Source organism: Lepidochelys kempii, chromosome 10 (assembly GCF_965140285.1).
Source record: "Lepidochelys kempii isolate rLepKem1 chromosome 10, rLepKem1.hap1, whole genome shotgun sequence".
NCBI lineage: Eukaryota > Metazoa > Chordata > Testudines > Cheloniidae > Lepidochelys > Lepidochelys kempii.
Window position 1 is genome coordinate 4,850,497 of NC_136389.1, and position 18,375 is coordinate 4,868,871.

The 18,375-nt window shown below is 47.6% G+C and overlaps 1 protein-coding gene across 3 annotated transcripts; it reads left to right on the plus strand.

The window, feature by feature from the left end:
- Positions 1-812: 812 nt before the first annotated feature.
- On the plus strand, positions 813-16,501 carry LOC140918089 (hydroxyacylglutathione hydrolase-like protein). Of its 3 annotated transcripts, none has more exons than XM_073361741.1 (9): positions 813-898; positions 1,277-1,410; positions 7,700-7,764; positions 9,288-9,405; positions 11,150-11,258; positions 11,843-11,946; positions 12,753-12,854; positions 13,081-13,160; positions 13,737-16,501. In XM_073361741.1, exons 2-9 carry the CDS (start codon positions 1,306-1,308, stop codon positions 13,900-13,902), a joined length of 849 nt encoding a protein of 282 aa, XP_073217842.1. In that variant the 5' UTR covers positions 813-898; positions 1,277-1,305; the 3' UTR covers positions 13,903-16,501. The 3 variants fall into 3 exon arrangements, with proteins under 3 accessions (XP_073217842.1, XP_073217841.1, XP_073217843.1); XM_073361740.1 differs by having other exon boundaries at positions 819-902; XM_073361742.2 differs by lacking the exons at positions 813-898; positions 7,700-7,764 and having other exon boundaries at positions 1,294-1,410.
- The last annotated feature ends 1,874 nt before the right edge of the window (positions 16,502-18,375 follow it).

Genomic DNA, 18,375 nt, shown 5'->3' on the forward strand with positions numbered 1-18,375 from the left:
TGAGGTTTCTTCTTCTCCCACGGCCCACAGTGGACTGGAAATAATTTAAGACCTTCCCTCTCCTCCTCCCACACAATTTCTTTGCTGCCCACTGCTAGGCCCTCCCAGTGAAGCGGGAAGGGATTGGGCTAAGGGGCTCAGGTACATGGTGGAGGATTTAACATTTCTGCCTTTTACGGATGGGTACTGCCGGGAGGGAATGATGAGGCGAGATGACACAGCTGTCCTGACAGGTGAGGCCTGGAAGAATCGGCCACCCGTCTGCCCAGTCTGAGGTCAAAGAGCTTTTCCCCTTGACCTTACCAGGACCGCATAGGCTGCAGAGTCATGTGGGCCCCCCCCCAGGCCATGGCTTTTAAGCAGGTACGGGGACACAGGCTTGCCAGCGGGACCCTACAGTGGCTCCCCTGGGTGCTGGTGGGACACACCTGTCACCTGAGGGCAAGACTTGCCACCAGGGAGGGGGAAGGTAAGGAGAGGAATGGGGGGGGGCTCCTCCTGGGCCAGGTGTTTTGGGCTGCTGGGCAGGGGACGGGGGGGTCGAGAGAGGAAGAGGAGGGTTAAGCGGGGGGGGATTGCGCCCCCTTTCCCCCCGCAGCAGCTGGCCTTGCACGACCCCTGCACGGTCGCACACCCAGCGCCCGCAGCCCCAGAAGCGGGCAGCCGCTGCTGGGGTCGCGCAGATTGTCCCGGGGCAGCGCAGGAGAACGGGCGGCGGCCGCCCGGGGCTGAGCGCAGCTGCTGGGGAGAGCCGGGAGGCGGGCCCCGGCGGGGGCCGGGGATGGAGGCGGCTGGCTCCGGGCCCTGGGGGCGGGCCCTGGCGCACAGTGACAGGGCTACGCTCCGATCCGCCGGCCGGGGCCTCCCGGTCCCCGCAGCCTGCCCGGTCCCCGCGGAAGCAGGTACCGAACCCCGGGGCTGCCGCGATCACCCGCGAGCCGGGCTGGGTGTGCACGGGGGTTGTTGCACACGCGTGTGAAAGGGGGTGCACGAGGGCATGGGGGGGGGTGACACTAGCAGACAGCTGATTAATTTGCACCGGGGTGGAGGAGGTGATCGGCGTGCGGGGATTTTCACACCGCGTGTGGGCTTTTTCCACATTGGCGGGGGGTGATGGGCACCTGGGTGCGGGGGGTTCACCCGGGGCTGGAGGATGCTTTGCGCGTGGGCTGGGGGCTTCCGTGTCTCTCATTAATTCCCCCACAGTGTGTTCTGGGAAGATTATTTCTTGTGATTTGTGTGGGATAGTTCTAAAATAATGGAATTGCCCTTACAGCTCAGGGGGAGCTTCACAACCCTGGGACTATGAAGGTCAAAGTTATTTCAGTCTTGGAAGATAACTACATGTACTTGGTCATTGAGGAAAATACCAAGGAAGCTGTTGCAGTGGATGCGGCTGTTCCCAAGAGGGTAACTAGGAATTTTGCTACTTAAAGCCTTGAAGTTGAGGGACATCTGGTCCTGGTTCAGGACGTTTATTCAGAGCAGGCTGGCTTGTTTGTAGACACCACAGGAAGGAATCTAGAGCATTGGGTTAGCTTGGCTTCCACTAAGAGCACATAGGGACCTATCAAATACGGGCTATGGGGTTAGTTAGTCCAGGGTGGATGCCTGCAGCAGGTCTGAGCTCAGTGAAAAGTTACAATCAGGAAAAACAAGAAGCCATTGTATTTATTAAACCTGTGTATTGTGATGGTGCCTGAAGTTCCCAGTCCCAATGGGTCCTGTTGTGCCAGGTGCTGTACAAATGAGGCCCAATCTTGTAAATGCTTCTCTGTTTGCAGGATTTAAAGGTTACTCAGTGTGGGTCTGTAGGATGGACCCTGGGATTGCAACTGTGTGTTGTAAAATGACACTTGACTATGACTTAGGCCCAAAATGTACATTGTTTTAGGGGGAAAGGTCAAAAAAGATGTTATACAGCCTAAAACAAACAGAAGAGCCTTAAACGTTTTTTTAAAAATTGAAGTAAAAATGTTTTTGTTTTGTTTTTCTTGATTCACACTTTGGCCTGCAGTGCTGGACACCCAAACACAAGAACTGTCTTGTGCTAGTGGAGAGGATGGAAAATGAAACTGACTAGAAACAAAGGTGAAACTGGCCTCGGTTGTTTCATTATCCAAAATGCAGTGTTGCCAACTCTGGTGATTTTTATCATGGGCCTGGCAATACTAGGTTTTTGGAGTGATGCTGCTAAAGTCCTATCGTTCTGTGAGAATCTCAGCTTAATTGTTTTTTAAATGAAAGTTTCTAGTCCTCTTCATGGTTTGGGGAAGAGCCTGAAAATCTGATCCTCAAGTCTCACAAACCAGAAGGCAAAGAGATAAAACCCAAATTAGTTTTTAAATTATTATTTGTTTGTTAATTATTTTATTAAAATTATTTAATTGGCTTAAACATGATCAGAGTTTTTAAAAATAACCTCCTGATTTTAGAGGCCTGACTTGTGATTTTTGAGCTTTTGAGGCACAAAAACAAACAAGCAGCATTAATGGTGAGATGGAAATGATGGGGATCCATTCTTAAGCACTTGCCTGTTGTCTTAGGGTACATCGACATGGCAATAAAAAACCTATGGCACCAAGTGCCAGAGCCTGGGTCAATTGGCCTGTGGAACTAAAATTGCAGTGTAGGTGTTTGGGCTCAGGCTGGAGCCCGGGCTCTGGGACCCTCCCCCTTTGTGGGGTCTCCGAGCCTGGGCTCCAAGCCACGTCTGGACATCTACATTGCCCTTTTTAGCCCCGCAGCCAGAGCCCTGCTAGCCCAAGTCAGCTGAGTCAGGGCAGCTGTGCTACGGGTCTTTTATAGCCGTGCAGATGTACCCTCTGATAACAGAAGCCTCCATCCTGCATTGAGCTCCAGATGGGCTGATCCTTGTTCCAGTGCAGAACCCCAGTAGTACAGAGTTCCACCCAGGCCGAGTTCATTGGAGAGTCTGAGTCTCTGATATATCTCCACATTGTGTGCTGCGTTCCTTACACTAAAGGGATAAATACTGTAAGTACCAAGGGAAATCTGACTGTTAGTGACTGTTGCTTTGCTGATTCAAACAATTAATTAATAGCTTAAGGCCTGATCTGGAGCAGCCTTAAGAATATGGTACTAAAACTGTATTTTATGTCAATTTAAAAAAACCGCCTCTAAAGCCCTGGGCTTTATTAGGACATTATTACATCCCGTGTGAGCACACAGGGTGGAAACCAGTCTTCTCCATTCCTCTCTGTCATTTGCTCCTGCTTCCATTTGCTCTATGGTGTTGAGATAGACAGTTGTGCCCTCCCTGGTAATGGGGGTTCTTAAGGTTTCTCTTGGGCGTCCTTGTTTCCTCCCACGAGTTCGTTTCCACTGGACTGCTACATGCAGGTAGCCGTGTGCATCGTCATCCGAAGTACATGCCCTATGTATGGCAGAAACGAGCTGTGGGTTGGTGAATTCTCAGATCTCTTCATTGGTGATGCTCTCTCCAGCCAGTGCCCAGAATCTTTCATAGGCACTTATTTTCAATGGTGTCTCATTTTCTGTCTGACTTTTTAGTAGATCTCCGGTTCTTGCAGCCATATCTTAGCACCGAGATTGCGTCTGAATTGAAAATTCTCAGTTTTGTTCTGGTGCTGTGTAGCCTTGATTCCATACGTTGATGAGTTTTGTAAATGCTGTGGATGCCTTTCCTATCCCTTGGTGTCACTTCTTTCTTGGGGTCTCCGTTGGCTAAAATGGTGCTGCCCAGGTAGGTGAACTGTTGTTCTTTCTTGATATTTTTGCCTTCTAATGTGATGTTACTGCTTGACGTCTTGGTTTCAAGGATGTTTGTTTTAGCATAACTAATTTTGAGCCCTACTTGGCATGCTGTTGTTGCTGGGTTGTCTGTCTTTGTTTGTAACTTTTCCAGGGTGTCACTTAGTAGCGCAATATCATCAGCAAAGCCTGGGTCTTCTAGGCATTTGCCATCTACCCATCCTATACTGATGTTTGTGTTGCTAATACACTTCTTCGTTATCCAGTCTATGGCAGTGCTAAAGAACAGTGGAGATAAAATGCAGCCCTGTTTCACGCCAGTGTCCATATTAAAGCGCTCTGTTTTCTGGGTGTTCACCCTTACACAGAACTTCCTTGATGATCTTGATAACTTCAGCTGGGATGCCGTAGGACTGAGGAATATTCCACGGTCTTGTGCAGGCTTTTGAAAAATCAATGCAATTGACCAAGAGGGGAGATTGCCATTCTACACATTCTTCTATGATGGACCTTAGTGTGAACATCTGATCCACACAGGATCTCTTGGGCTTGAATCCAGCCTGGCCTTCCCTAATCTTTGTGTCAACTGCCTTTCATCCTGTGTAGTATCACGGCAGAAGGCTTTCCCTACAACTCCTCTCCAGTTGCTACAGTCAGTAAGATCAACCCTTTTTGGGTATTCTGACAATGATTCCATGTTTCCACTGGTCAGGAGGGGTCTTTTTTCCCCGAACTTGGTTGAACAGCTCTGTCCGTTTCGTTAAGATTATGGTATCAACCACGTTTAGCATTTCTGCTGGAATTGGATCATCTCTTGCTGCTTTGTTACTTTTCAGCTTTTTGATTGCAGCCTTCACTTCTGATATTTCTCTAGTGACCGATGTTAGTCAAGTTGATCAGGTCCATGTATTTCACCAACATCAGATGCTGAAGTGGAGCTGGGTCTATTGAGGATTTCTTTGAAATGCTTTGCCTATCTGCTTTTCAGTTCTACCTCAGTTGTGATCTTTCTTTCTTCTCTCTTTGCTTTTTATTGGCCCATGTCCTGTTTTGAAGTTTCCACACAGGGTTTTAGTCACTTGGTAAGTGGCTCTGTGGTTTCCTATGCTAGCAGCAGCTTCTGCTGCTCAGTCTTCAACATATCTCCGTTTATCTTTCATTGAGCTGCTTTTCACTGCTTTGTCTGCTTTCTTGTATTCCTCCTGTACATTTTCCAATAGTTTGTTGGTCTTAGAATTCAGGAGTTTTCCTTTGGTAATTTTTCTTTCCTTGCTGAGACGCCACGTCTCTTGGCCTATCCAGTTCTTGCTCTGTCTGTGTTGATATTTGACTGTGACTGGTACAGCTTGATTCACATTGTCTCTGAGTGCTGCCCTTTTTCTTCAGGCCCATTCTGTGTCACCTTTCTCTGCCTCTGTCAGTGCCTGCAATCTGTTCCTTAGTTCACGCTGGAATTTCTCACAGGACTCTCTGGTTTCAGTTTTGTACTGTCGATTTTCTTTACCACTTTCTGTTTAAAGTTGATCTTCCTCTTGTTTTAATTTCGGTTTAGCAATGCAAAGATTGTGGTTGCTGTGAACATCTGCTGCTCAGTATTCCCTTAGATCTTGGACAAATTACCTGCATCTTCGGCGAATGCAGTTGTGGTCGATCTGATTTTTTGTTTTGCCATCTGACAAATTCCACGTGTCTTTGTGAGGGACCAGGCTACTTGCAAGAACTAGGTTGGTGACCAAACACAATTCAATGAGTCTCTTGCCATTTTGGGTGATGGTTCCCAGCTCATGCTTCCCTGTTGCTCTTTCCATTCCTTGGTTATCACATTCTACTTCAGCATTAAAGTTGCCCAAGACAAGGAGTAAGTCACGTTTAGGTAGTCTGTCAATCACACTTCAGAGGCAATTATAGAAGTCCTCCTTGTCGTCATCGCTGTGCTCCTCTGTTGGAGCAGAGCACTGATTGACATCTTTAGGCCTCTGGTTTGGAGTTCGGCATCTACGTTGCATTGGTTCATTGATTGCAGTTGATGAATGACTTTTTCCCCCACAGAATCTGTTGTATGGGGCGCTGCTCCCTGTGTGGTGGTGTCCTCTTGCTCGAAGTACTTCTTATCCACACCTAACACTCCCCTCTCACCGATGCCCAGGATTTCAAGTCTATAGTTGTCCATCTCCCTCATGATCTGTGCGATTGCATTCCACTAGCCAACTCTGAAGTCTTTTCTTGCTAACAGCATCAAACTTCCTGGGGCCCTGGCTTCCAGAGACTGCCTTCCCCCAGGAGGCTTCATGCAGCACAGAGGGTTGGTAGTGTTCCTTTTCACCAGAATGGCAGCCTGGCTCTGTTTCTATAACCAGTGAAGAATTTGGGGGTTTTTTGTTATGAGGCTAGGTGTTTAGTCTTGCGCTCAACTCTCCCTGCTTTAGCTGGCCTTGAGACTGGCAGCTGAGCCAATCATGGTGCAGCAGGTTGGAGCTACTGGGCTTAGCAGCGTGGAAAAAGCATCTCTCATAGCAACACAGCTTGTATCTGACAGAATTCATCCACTGCCAACCTGGCCATCAAATACAGTCACTGTCTGGGCAGGGGGCCCGTCGGGGAGAGAGGATCTGTCTCCATTTCCGATAGGCTCTGGAAGCATGATGCCTCCAGGAGCATGGGGGAGTATGGCTGCTGCTATATCCCTAAAAGGAGTGCAGGGTGCATTCCTCTCCAGGGCTGGCCGGCTGGGGTGGGAGACAGTGGGGCTATGCTTCACCTTCTCGTCCCCTTGGGAGTGGTCATGCTGATAGCATGGCTGCCTCTGGGCAGCCCTTTCTCTCCTGCAGGTGGGTTGCCCTTTGCACCCTTCTTGTGCCCAGTATCATTTCTGATCACAGTTTGACCCTTAATCAGACCAAAATGATGCAAATGCCCAAGGCCAGACTTTCATATTGATATGAAAAATCAATGCAATTGACCAAGAGGGGAGATGTGAAAGGCATGCACATAATTTGTACCTGGAGGTGCTGTGAGTGCATGTGCAGTTGTGGTGATTGCATGTGCAAATGACATGCATACAGTTTTGTGCACACGCTTATGCAAATTGGGCCAAAAAGCGCTGTTGCACAAGTGGAAGCCAATATCACAATCTCCCGATTGGTAGGAATCCCTGTCAATATCAATGCTGCGAATATTTGGGAGGGGGATTCGAATTAGGGGCGTATTTGCAGTTGGATTTCCAGTGGTGTAGTGTGAGTTACCCCGATCTGATCTGTCTGTGATCACAGAGTGGATTCCCCCAGTGTTCTAGGGAGCTCCCGAAGGCATCATGCTTAAAGATCCTACCAGAAACGGGCTGAGTTTGTGACATTTGCGATAAGACATCTTGAAAGAGTTTATGGAAGCTCACAGTGTTAGGAAGATACATGATGTACTAAGCACTTCTTTTGATTCCCAGGAGAGGGGCGGTCAGGAGCTGTGTGTAGTATTATTTGCTCACGTTCAAACTGCCAGGCAGAGACCCACTGTTCTGGTTACCTCTTTCTTCTAACCAAAATATCCATCACTTAACTCTCTCACTGATGCTGGGTTCTGATTTATAAATGAAATCGCATTTGACAACATTTAATACTATGTTGCATGAAAAACCATCCCAAGAGGCTGCGCCTTGTTTCTTGTACCTGTGGCTTTTTGTGTGCCAGCTGTTTTTTACGCTGCCTTTCCAGCGCCAAGTATTATGCTGATCGCAGGGTGAATTTTCAGGGCTGGTAGTTAGAATCACTGCCTCCTCAAATGTGATCTGTTCACACATAATCTGAAGTCACTGGGAGACCCTGCAGGATGCTAGTTTTGCAGAGTCGTGTTTCAGGAAGCAGCAAGGCTTTCAAGATTGTCTTTAGGGTCTTTAATGATTAACTTTCCGACACAGGATCTTATTAAAATCTATGCTCTTTGACATGACTCTTTTTCCCCCCCATTTTAGTTACTAGAAATTGTCAGAAAAGAAGGCGTTGCACTTAAAGCAATTCTTACCACCCATCACCATTGGTAAGTGCTGTGGAGAGGAAAGGGGTACAGTACTGTATGTTAGAAATGGAAAAGGTGCAGAGAAGGGCAAGAAATACGATTAGGGGGATGGAACAGCTTCCATAGGAGGAGAGATTAAAAAGCCTGGAACTGTTCATCTTAGAAAAGAGATGCCTAAGGGGGGGGATATGCTAGAGGTCTATAAAATCGCGAATGATGGGAGAAAGTGACTAAGGACGTGTTATTTACCCCTTTGCGTAACACAAGGACTAGATTTCAGAGTAACAGCCGTGTTAGTCTGTATTCGCAAAAAGAAAAGGAGTACTTGTGGCACCTTAGAGACTAACCAATTTATTAGAGCATAAGCTTTCGTGAGCTACAGCTCACTTCATCAGATGCATATCGTGGAAACTGCAGCAGACTTTATATATACAGAGAGAATATGAACCAATACCTCCTCCCACCCCACTGTCCTGCTGGTAATAGCTTATCTAAAGTGATCATCAGGTGGGCCATTTCCAGCACAAATCCAGGTTTTCTCACCCTCCACCCCCACACACAAATTCACTCTCCTGCTGGTGATAGCCCATCCAAAGTGACAACTCTTTACACAATGTGCATGACAATCAAGTTGGGCTATTTCCAGCACAAATCCAGGTTTTCTCACATCCCCCCCACCCCCATACACACACAAACTCACTCTCCGGCTGGTAATAGCTCATCCAAACTGACCACTCTTCAAGTTTAAATCCAAGTTAAACCAGACTAGAGGACTAGAGGTCACCCGATGAAGTTAACAGGCAGCAGGTTTAAAACACACTCGGTGAAGTACTTCTTTACACAACACACAGTCAACCTGTATTGTGAGGGATAGGTCTGTCAATGGCTATTAGCCAAGATGGTCAGGGACACAACCCCATACTCCGGGTGCCCTAAACCTCTTAACTGCCAAAAGCTAGGACTGGACAATGGGATGGATCATTTGATAATTGCCCTGTTCTGTTCATTCCCTGTGAAGCACCAGGCATTGGCCAATGTCGGGAGACGAGACACTGGGCTAGATAGATGGACTTTTGGTCTGAGCCAGTATGGCCGTTCTTATGTTCATAGTATGCTCTCATCAGAGTGCATGAGGCTTGGGGGGAGATCTATGCAGAAATCCCTGCTCATGACATGACAGCAACACTCTGTGATCTGAGAGATATCAAGGGACCCGATCCTGTGAGGTGGAAGCAGAGTGCTCTCCGTGCTCCCCAGGATTGGGTCCTGAATGCAGAACAGGTCTATTGGGCTGCTGTGCTCACATATGGATAAATTGTGTCCTGTTCCAGAATGTCAGGTGGACCTTTTCCATGCTCTGAAATCTTGAGTGGCGGTATTTTTCGTGTCACAGCACACACCAGGGCTGTCCCCGCAATACTGTAACGCTAGGGTTACGTTGATGCAGGAGCCTGAGACTCGTTTTAGCCCTCCCCCTTCCTCTGGGGTATCAGTAAATGCCAAGTGTATCGTGGAGACGCTAATCTCACTCCCTGTCTGTGAAGGGACCACGCCCGAGGAAATGAAGAACTGGCCAAGGTGTATCCAGAGCTGCAGGTGTATGGAGCAGATGAGCGGATTGGAGCCTTGACACACAAGGTGACTCACAACGAGGAGTTAAAGGTACGAGACTGGAGGTTTATTATTAACATTGTTGTTCCTCTTGTCTCACTTAGCGCCCCCCTCAGGATCTCAAAGCTCTTTACACACGATTGAATGACACCTCCTGAGCCCTGGCAGGGAGGTCGGTGTCAGGATCCCTGTTTTACTGAGGGTGATGGCGAAGGACAGAGCTGGGAAGTGATGTGCCCAAAGACCCACAGGGAGTCAATGTGAGAACGGGGACCAGAGCGAGAGAGTCCTTTGCTTGCCCGGGGATGAATGTGCATGAGATTGTAGGGGCGTAACCGAAGGAAGGATTCGGTCCATGCTCCCACTACACACACTCTTACTGTCTTTGGTTTTTCCTGCTGTGTAACCCACTGCTGTGACCAGGGGAGAGGGGGGAAGCGCGAGAAAGCTGCTGCCTGTCAGTTGCTCCAACTACTAATTCATTTCGGTCTGTCTCTGCTTTAGCGTGCGTGGGAATCTATGGGATCGCCGCGCGGGGGTCGGTGCTAGGATCCAGCGTCAATAACCTTCCCTGGTTTACTGCTGCCAGGTTTCTCTGTGGCAGATTCTCATGTGGAACAAATAGCCAGTAGATGGTAGCATTTTCCCAAGGTTATAAATCCACATGTGATAGATCGCCTCTGCTCGGGGACTCTTTGAAATCCAAATGTGCATCTGAATTTTACAAATGACCCTTTTCTTTAGAACGCATTGAACCAAATCCTAGATCTGAACACTGCCAGTCAACACAGTGCCAGAAATTTTGCAGCCCGTCTTTGTTCAAATAGATCCTGTGGACGAACTTCATAGCCGGCTTTATATACTCTGGGGTGGATGTGAGCACAGGCCTGTGAGCCAGAAACTGCCAATCCCCAATCTAAATTTCCCCACGCGTAACACAGGGATAACATCTGCCTGTTGTGAATCTTAATTTGCTATTTGTCCTGTTGGTGAAATGCCAGGAAGAGGGAAAAATGCCTTATAAATACTAAGCATAATTGTCACTTGTTGTCCTGCATCGTCTTTGGCATTAGCAGGTGGGGAACATGGAAAATATTCTTGCATGTCTGTCTTTGAGAATTTTATCTTTTGGTTGCCCCATTTCCATCTTGAGTCATCTAGTTATTGAGGTAAGGGAGGGGCAGGGCTGCCAGAACATAGGGGGGCCGGGGCCATGGCCCCCCACTTTGTATCGGTAGTAAGGGCAAGTGACAGGGCAGGGATGGAGAGGAGTGAGTGGGGGGTGGGGCCTGAGGGGTGGCATGTGGGCAGGGCCTTGGGGGGGTAAGGGGTAGCATGGGAGTGGGGCCATGGTTAGGGCCACTGGTGACCTGCCGCGCTTTTAGGAAGCTTCTGACGTTCCTGGGGAGGGGTCATCATCACGCTGATGTGCCAAGTCACTCACCTTTGTTCCAAACAAGAAGATACTTCTCTTCTCCACGGTGAGGCGTTGCTTCTAAAATGGTTGCAAAGCCAGGCCTTTCTGGTGATTTCAGTTGTACCGAAGAGTAAGCAGGTGACTTCTGAAAAATGTCGGCTAGCAGATCTCGGCTGGGATGGAAGTAAGCTGATCTGCTGTAGCATCCTGTCGTGAAGAAGGGAAGTCCGTATTGCTTGGTTTGGAAGCTCTCTGGGGCAGGGACCATCTCTTTGTTCTGTGTTTATGCAGCGCCTAGAGCAGTGCGGTCCCGGTCCTTGACTACGGTCCCTAGGTGTGGTGATAATACCAACCCGGATTGCTCCTTTGTCTCTGCAGTTCGGGGATATTAACGTGAGGTGCCTGTTCACGCCGTGCCATACGTCAGGCCACGTGTGTTATTTCATGTGGGAAGAGAACTCCCCAGATGCTCCAGCCGTCTTTTCAGGTATTCAGCACCTTCTTGAGAAGCCAGCCGGAGCTGAAAAGTCTCAGACAGTCTCCGATTGAGATCCCTTTGAGTGAGCTATGTGGGGGGACCGATCATTAGACTAGAATTCCACCCAGAATCATTCAGATTCCATCCTCCTTTAGCTGCGATCTGCATGGGAACTGCCTCATTGTAAGGGTAAGCCTGAGCAAGATGGGCTTTGTTTTCCTTTAAAGTGATATCTGTCTAGGCCCTTCTCTGGCCCCTGACCTGGCAGGGCGGAGCTGTTATTCCCATTGTGTGGATGGGGAACTGAAGCCCAGAGGTCCAGATCCTCTTAAGTATTTATATGCCTAAGTGACTTGCCCAAGGGCACAGAGGAAGCCTGTGGCAGAGCTAGGAATAGTGCCCTGCCCACTAGACCAGCAAAACATGCCTGACTGCCAACCCCAGGGAGTAAAGTCTGGTTCAGCCTTGGCACAGATACAACAGCAGGGTGGGCTTCCCCCAGGCATCAGCCCCTGGCCACAGGCTTCCCGCCTGCCCTGCAGGCAGAAGCTCCTTGCCCTCCCCGCAATAAGGTGACGTGTTTCCCCGCCCAGGTGACACCTTGTTCATTGGTGGCTGTGGGAAGTTCTTTGAAGGGACGGCCGAGCAGATGTACAGGAACCTGACTGAAATCCTGGGTGCTTTGCCAAAGGACACTGTGAGTGTCGCGCCTATTTCAGGGGGTGTCCGGGCCCTCTCCCCTATTTCCCTTCATCTTCCTCTCTGTGTCTCGGAGCAGGCCGGGCAGAGCTTTATGCCCGCAGCACGTTGGTGCCAACGTGCTTCTCCATCTTCTTGAGCAACGTGCGCTGCCTGGATTCTCTCTGGCTGGCACCAGCCTCTTGCCATTTGACACGTTGGCCAAATGCCACTCTTTGACCGGAATGGCCGTGGCTGCTCCATGAGTGTGGGGACTGGGCCCAGAACGCTCCACCAGCGTCTACTTCCCACCGTCCCCTCAGCATGTGTCGGATTCCTAGGTCAGAGGGACCCTGGTGATAATCTAGTCTGACCTCCTGCATGACACGGGCCAGAGAGCTCCCCCCAAATCATTCCTAGACACTGTGACTATGGGGAATCAGGCCCAGAGCTCTCCCCAGGCAGCTGCTTCCCCCTGGATTAATTGCAGTGGGCAAACCACGTGCATTAAATGCATCCTCCCTTGGTAGGACGCCCCAGCCCGCTAGAGAGAAGAGCCCTCCAGAATCTCCGCCCAAGGTCAAGCAGCTGCTTGGCTAAGCAGCGGAGCTCTGCGGTGCACTCTGAAGACCAGCAGCCCGTGGCTCTGGCTGAGGGAGTTCCACATCCAGGCTCCTCCACAGGCGGGAACGCTCGTCCCCTGGAGCTCACCTGGGGTCTCCGCCGCTGGGACGCCGTCTCAAGACGTGCTATCCTGGGTGGGGAGGTACCAAGCCCAGGGCGACATGCAGGCCGTAAAGGTGCATTGTCTCGTTTGCCTTGCAGAAAGTGTTCTGTGGGCACGAGTACACCGTGAGGAACCTCAAGTTTGCTTTGAAAGTGGAACCGGAGAACGAGATTGTGAAAAAGAAACTCGCTTGGGCAAAAGTAGGTGTTTCCCCTTCCGAAGCGGAGAGTCCCAGCGGGAGGGGGAGGCTGGAACGAACGTTGAGTTCTGCGAACGCTAGATTTGTTTCCCCTCTAATTGGTCTGTGTGTTTAAGGTGCTTGTCCCCATGTCTAGGAGCTTCTAAGCATCTGCCTCTGATATTCTCCATGAGCTCAGTGATGGGGACCGTCTCCATATGCTGAACGAGTCTGTGGTTTCTCCCCAGCTCCGAGACGACGAGGACTTGCCCACGGTGCCCTCCACTCTGCAGGAGGAGTTCCACTACAACCCCTTCCTGCGGGTCTCGTGAGTAGAGTTCAGCGCCTCCCGCAGCCCCCTGGGCACCAAGTGCCTCACTGGCAGGCCCAGTTGAGTGTGAGGGGACAGCGGGCTCTGCGGGAACGGAGATGCCCCATAGCATTGCCCCGTCCTGCACCAGGCCGAGGAATGCGGCTGCTTTTCCTGCCTTCCAGCAACAGACCTTTCACTTGGTGACTCACAGGGGAAGGGGAATTTTGCCTTCCCACCAGTATGAGAAGCATCAGGTACGTGATGGGGCGGGGGGGGGTCTCATCTCCCCCTAGCTCCCCATCCAGGATAACTCATTCCTAGCCAGCCTTCTACAGGGATATGACAGAAGAAGATACCCTCCCCATTGGCTTCCACCCCTCCACCAGCCTGCTCCCCACCAGTGAGGGTGGTGGGAGGAGACAGACTACAGCCAGATTCTGCTCTGTTACTCTGGTGTAAAGCCAAAGGGAGTCTCTAAAAACAAGACTCCAGATGGCCACCGGAGTCCCAGAAAACCAAACCTGGCCTTGAGTCTTGATTCCCTTTGCTGCTACGTACGGGGCACACAACGGGTGTCGCTTGAACTTGCAGGGAAGAATCAGTGCAGAAATTCACGGGCAAGACGGATCCGGTGGACGTGCTGCGAGCTCTCCGCACAGAGAAAGATAACTTCAAGAAGCCCAAAGAGAGGCTGACCCCTCAGGCCATGCTGGCGTTCGAGTGGGGTCTCTTCAGCCCCTTCATGGAGAAGAAGTGAAATGCAGCCGGGTTTGTCGGATCGTTTATTTTGTGCCAATATATAAATGCAACCAAGGCCACAGTGAGGGCCAGTCTGTCTCCCCGCTGGGCAAGGATTGTTCCCCGTAGCACATTGTGTAGGGCTCTGTCCTGTCTGGCTTTAAATGATTCGGCCACTGAAGCTTCCCTTATTGCATAGGCCCCGCAGCTGGGAACTGGGGATGTAATTCAGCCTTGTTTCTTTTCTCCTTTTGATCCCCTCACTTCTAGCTGTACGTGTTTGAACTACCCTAAGCAATTCCTCTCTCTCCTTACACCCCTCTGTGAATGGTCTGATTTTCTGAGCCCTGCCTCTTAAAAGGGGTGATGTAAGAACCAGGTTCGTTTTTGTACCTGGAAGTAAACTATGGGCTTCTGGAAAACGGGGAAATCTGAACGTAAGGCTTCGAAGTGGAACAGTTCTGCCCAGAACAATTCCTGTTTTTAAAAGACTGTTTTGTTGCTCCCCAAAACAAGATATTTTGGGGACATCTAAAACTTCCAATTCTTCTAGTAATTACTGGGGGAGGGGCTGCTCGCTGAATGGAACGAAACTATGCTGTGTACCAATGTAGCATTAGAAAAAACACTTTTATTTTGCACGAAGCCAGGGCTGGCCTTGTCAACAGTGACTCTCACAAACGATAACTGAGAAACTTGAAAGTGCTGATTTCTGTGCCAAACTCCCCTTGTCTTCAGTTGTTAACTGTCTCCAGAAAATCAAAACGGGCAGTCAATGGGCCCCTTGTAGCGTGATGTGGTGATGCATGCATATTGAGTATATAAAGCAGTGCATCTTTTCAAGGAGCCGACACTGGCCCCCTGCAACCTTGACAGGTTGGAAAGGTTTCATGTAATAGAATTATAGTATGTAAGGCAAAAATTTACCACGCTTAATCACAGCAAGCTGAAACTAGCAGCAGGGTAATTGGAGGGGAATTGTCTTTTTGCTTAATAATCAGGAATATCTTTGTCAAAAGCAGCATTAAAAAAAACCACACCCTGTTTTTTAATATTCCCAAATCAAAATGTGATAGCAGGATTTGAAAAACAATTACTAGGGACATAGCATGGGCTTCTGAACAGATTAACCCCGCAAAATGCTTTAAATTGGAGCCCAGGCTTGTGGTCCTTCAAAGCAAGACTTTGCTGGGAGTTGCTTGTGCAGAAGGCCTGATGGATCACGTCCCTTAGGCTCCTAGTTTGAAAATATGCTTATATGCTCCCTTTACCAGCAGAGGCAGATTAAGGAACCACAGTTAAAAGCCTGTGCAGATTTACGCACATTTAACTCTATGCAATTGACGAGGGGATTACTCACACCCATGAAATTAAGCACATCCATGTCTGCAGCAGCAGGGCCTTGGGTCAGTAAGCAGCATCTGTTCTGCTGCTTTTCTCCCACTATAGAACGTGAAAGATTCTTCCCCTCCCACGTGTACGTTTAGCAGAGTGGAAAGGGGAAGGACTTGTGTTTGTATCACTGTTAATTTTTTTTATAGAAGTAAAAATTAACATCTGCTTTTTAAAAAAATTGTCAGCCTTCCAATTTTAGTTTAACAATCTGAAAACTGTGTGTAGTACTTAAAGTTTGCAAGGCACTGGAGCAGTTTATTACAATATTTAGAATTAAGTGTTGTCTCCTCTGAAAGAAAATCTAGAGTAGCTCTGTAAACAGCTGTGAAAATCGGCATGCCTTGATTAGAGGGAGCAGTTCTAGGGAGCAAGTTGCTCTGTTTCAGGATTCCATAGCTTTTACTATTAAATAGCAGGCCTCATTCTCCACTACCTTGAGTTACTGTTTACACCAAAGTGAAAAAGCTGGTTAAACACTACTCCGTTAAAAGGGCAGTGATTTTACACCTACTTCACACAGGTGAATGAGAACACCAAGGAAGGCAGATTGGGCCCCCTAAAACGTCTTACTCTAAAACTGTTCACACAGCTTTGATTAAACTTGATAAGTTCTTAGCACTGGATGATAGTTGACCTGATTTTTCTTTTATGTACAGTGAGCGTTTTTTTTTAAATAAACCAATATAATTGTCTCCATACTAGGTTTGCACCGTACAACTTGTGTGTAGACCTGACTATGGTGTAACACTTTGATGCTAACCACCACTGATGTACAACTCTTGAGATTATTTTACTGATGTGTAGAATATAGCTCTCGTAAAGGGGTAGCAAAACAAAATGCAGATTACTAATGGATTAATTTTACAGTGCAATAGCTAATTAGCATTTTATTTGTATATGCCTAATGAAGACTGCACATTTTAAATAAACTGAACTTAGGTCTTTTGCACTTTAGTTCAAAGTCCTAGCGCTTGTGTACTAAACTTAGAATTGCATCACTTAACGCTAGAATTCATGGGGCTTGCTGCAGTTAAAACCTACAGGTTTAATGCAATACCATATGTAAAACTATGCATGAGAAGGTATTCACTGAAACTAGCCCCCTCCTTGCAAAACAGGAGAGAAAAGCAATGCAAGAGTCTTGCCAGATGAGCAGAGTGTACCTGCTACTAGATTGTAATGACAGCTTTAAATAAAGCTTTGATTTTTTTTTTAAACTTTGACATGTGCATGTTACTGATGGTTTATTTTTGGTAAACATTTGATGACTTAAAAAAGTGAGGTACCAAGAGAAAACAAGACTTTCCTTTACAGGTATAAAAGGCAACCATTGTCTTTCACAACTTTGCTTTTGACAAGATGGAGGTAGATCTGTTGCTCCAGTTTGATCAGATGCTCTGTTTAGAACCAAAACCAACAAATACCTAAGATACACAGCAGACTGTTCCAAAATAGAAACAGCTCAGCTTTTGCATGAATACTTCAGTGATCTGAAATGTGGTGGAGTTTAAGATTTTCAAATATTGAGTCCCACCAACAGGCCAGTCGTCTTCTAGCAAAGCAGAAGTTAAGTGAAATGGCATCTTTTGCTCCGGCTACCTAATTTTCCCCATTCTGCATTAGGCCCATGTAATCTTATTTGAAAGGCAGGAACCCAGGCATGCAAGAGAGATACTGGCTTCGTCAAAGCATTGTAAGTGAACAAAATCTGAGTTGCATCTCGCATTTGTTCTTTTTAAAAAAATGTAAAGCTCCTGTCCTCCAGCTGTGCGTGCTTAACATTTAAGCACTTGAGTTCTCCCATTGACTTCAAGGGGACTACTTGGATACATGAAATTAACCATGTGCATAAAGCATTTGTAGGCTCAGAGCCTAAACTCCCTGAATGAGGATTTCTAACAGCTTGTCAAGGCATGGCTTAGATTGGAGTGTAGTTTGCTGCTTACAAGATATCAAAAGAAACCAATTTGTTGGGCACAGTTTAACCAAAAAGCGACTGTAAGGTCTGCTGTGTTTTGTGTAGGACTTAAAAGGACAATAGCTTAAAATCATATATATTATTGCTGAAAGTAACATGTAAAATGATTCACTGGAAGAGAATTTCTACATTGTGCGCCCTTCACAGCTTTCTCTGTAGTCTGTTACCTTCATTTCACTCTGTGGGTCTCACACAGCAGGGTAGGGAAGAGAAGCATTTTTAAATATAGGAACATGTGATTATAAACCCACAAGGAGGAGTCCTGGTGCCACCAGGACGCCTTGGTGTTTTTGCTGAGACAGATTAACATGGCTACCGCTCTGTAACCTGCCACAAAGAAGAGTAGCAGGTCCAGTATCTGGAAGTATTTTAATTTTTCAAACCTGACAGTATCCCTTAATCCATTGTCAAGTGACGGTCTAAGAATTCTTAGACCATACTACATAAAGAAATTTAGTAGGAAATTAGAAATTCACAGTGAGCTCAAATGAAATAAAAAGGTCTTTACCCTGTTTAATATGAACAGTTCTCAAATTGCCCATAAGCAAACTTCAAATATGTTGCAAGATCAGCACGTTTAAGGTACATGTTTCTATCAAACAATCCGGAGATCATGTGTTCCAATGCAAGCAGACCATTGTTTTGCTTAAGGTGTGTTGGTGCTTTGCGTTAAATATGGAGTGACTTTATACTCACTACCATGATATTCCTTCTAGTAAGCAACTACCCTTGATTCTTTTCTGGTCTCACAGGCTTAATATTCTGGTCCTAGTATTTGTCGTAGAGTAGCAGCTAGAGGCCCCATTCAGAACTGAGCACAGTTATGCCGAGTGCTGTGTGTCATTCTGAAATGAAAAGTGCCTGTTTAACCCTTCTGTGAAGCATACTGTATGAAGATCACTTGCTTGATCTGAGTGTCAGGTAAAATCCACTAGTGAACTCTGCTTCTGAGATATTAGGTAGACTCTGCTGTTCTGTTAATCCCTCTAATTCACATCGGCAGTTGTAGATTATTTCAATGAAAAAACTGGTGACAAGTTTTTCTGCCCATTCATTCAAGTCAGAGTTCAACTGGTAATAAAAGTTTTAAACAAACTCACTCGCTTGTAGGCTGCCTCC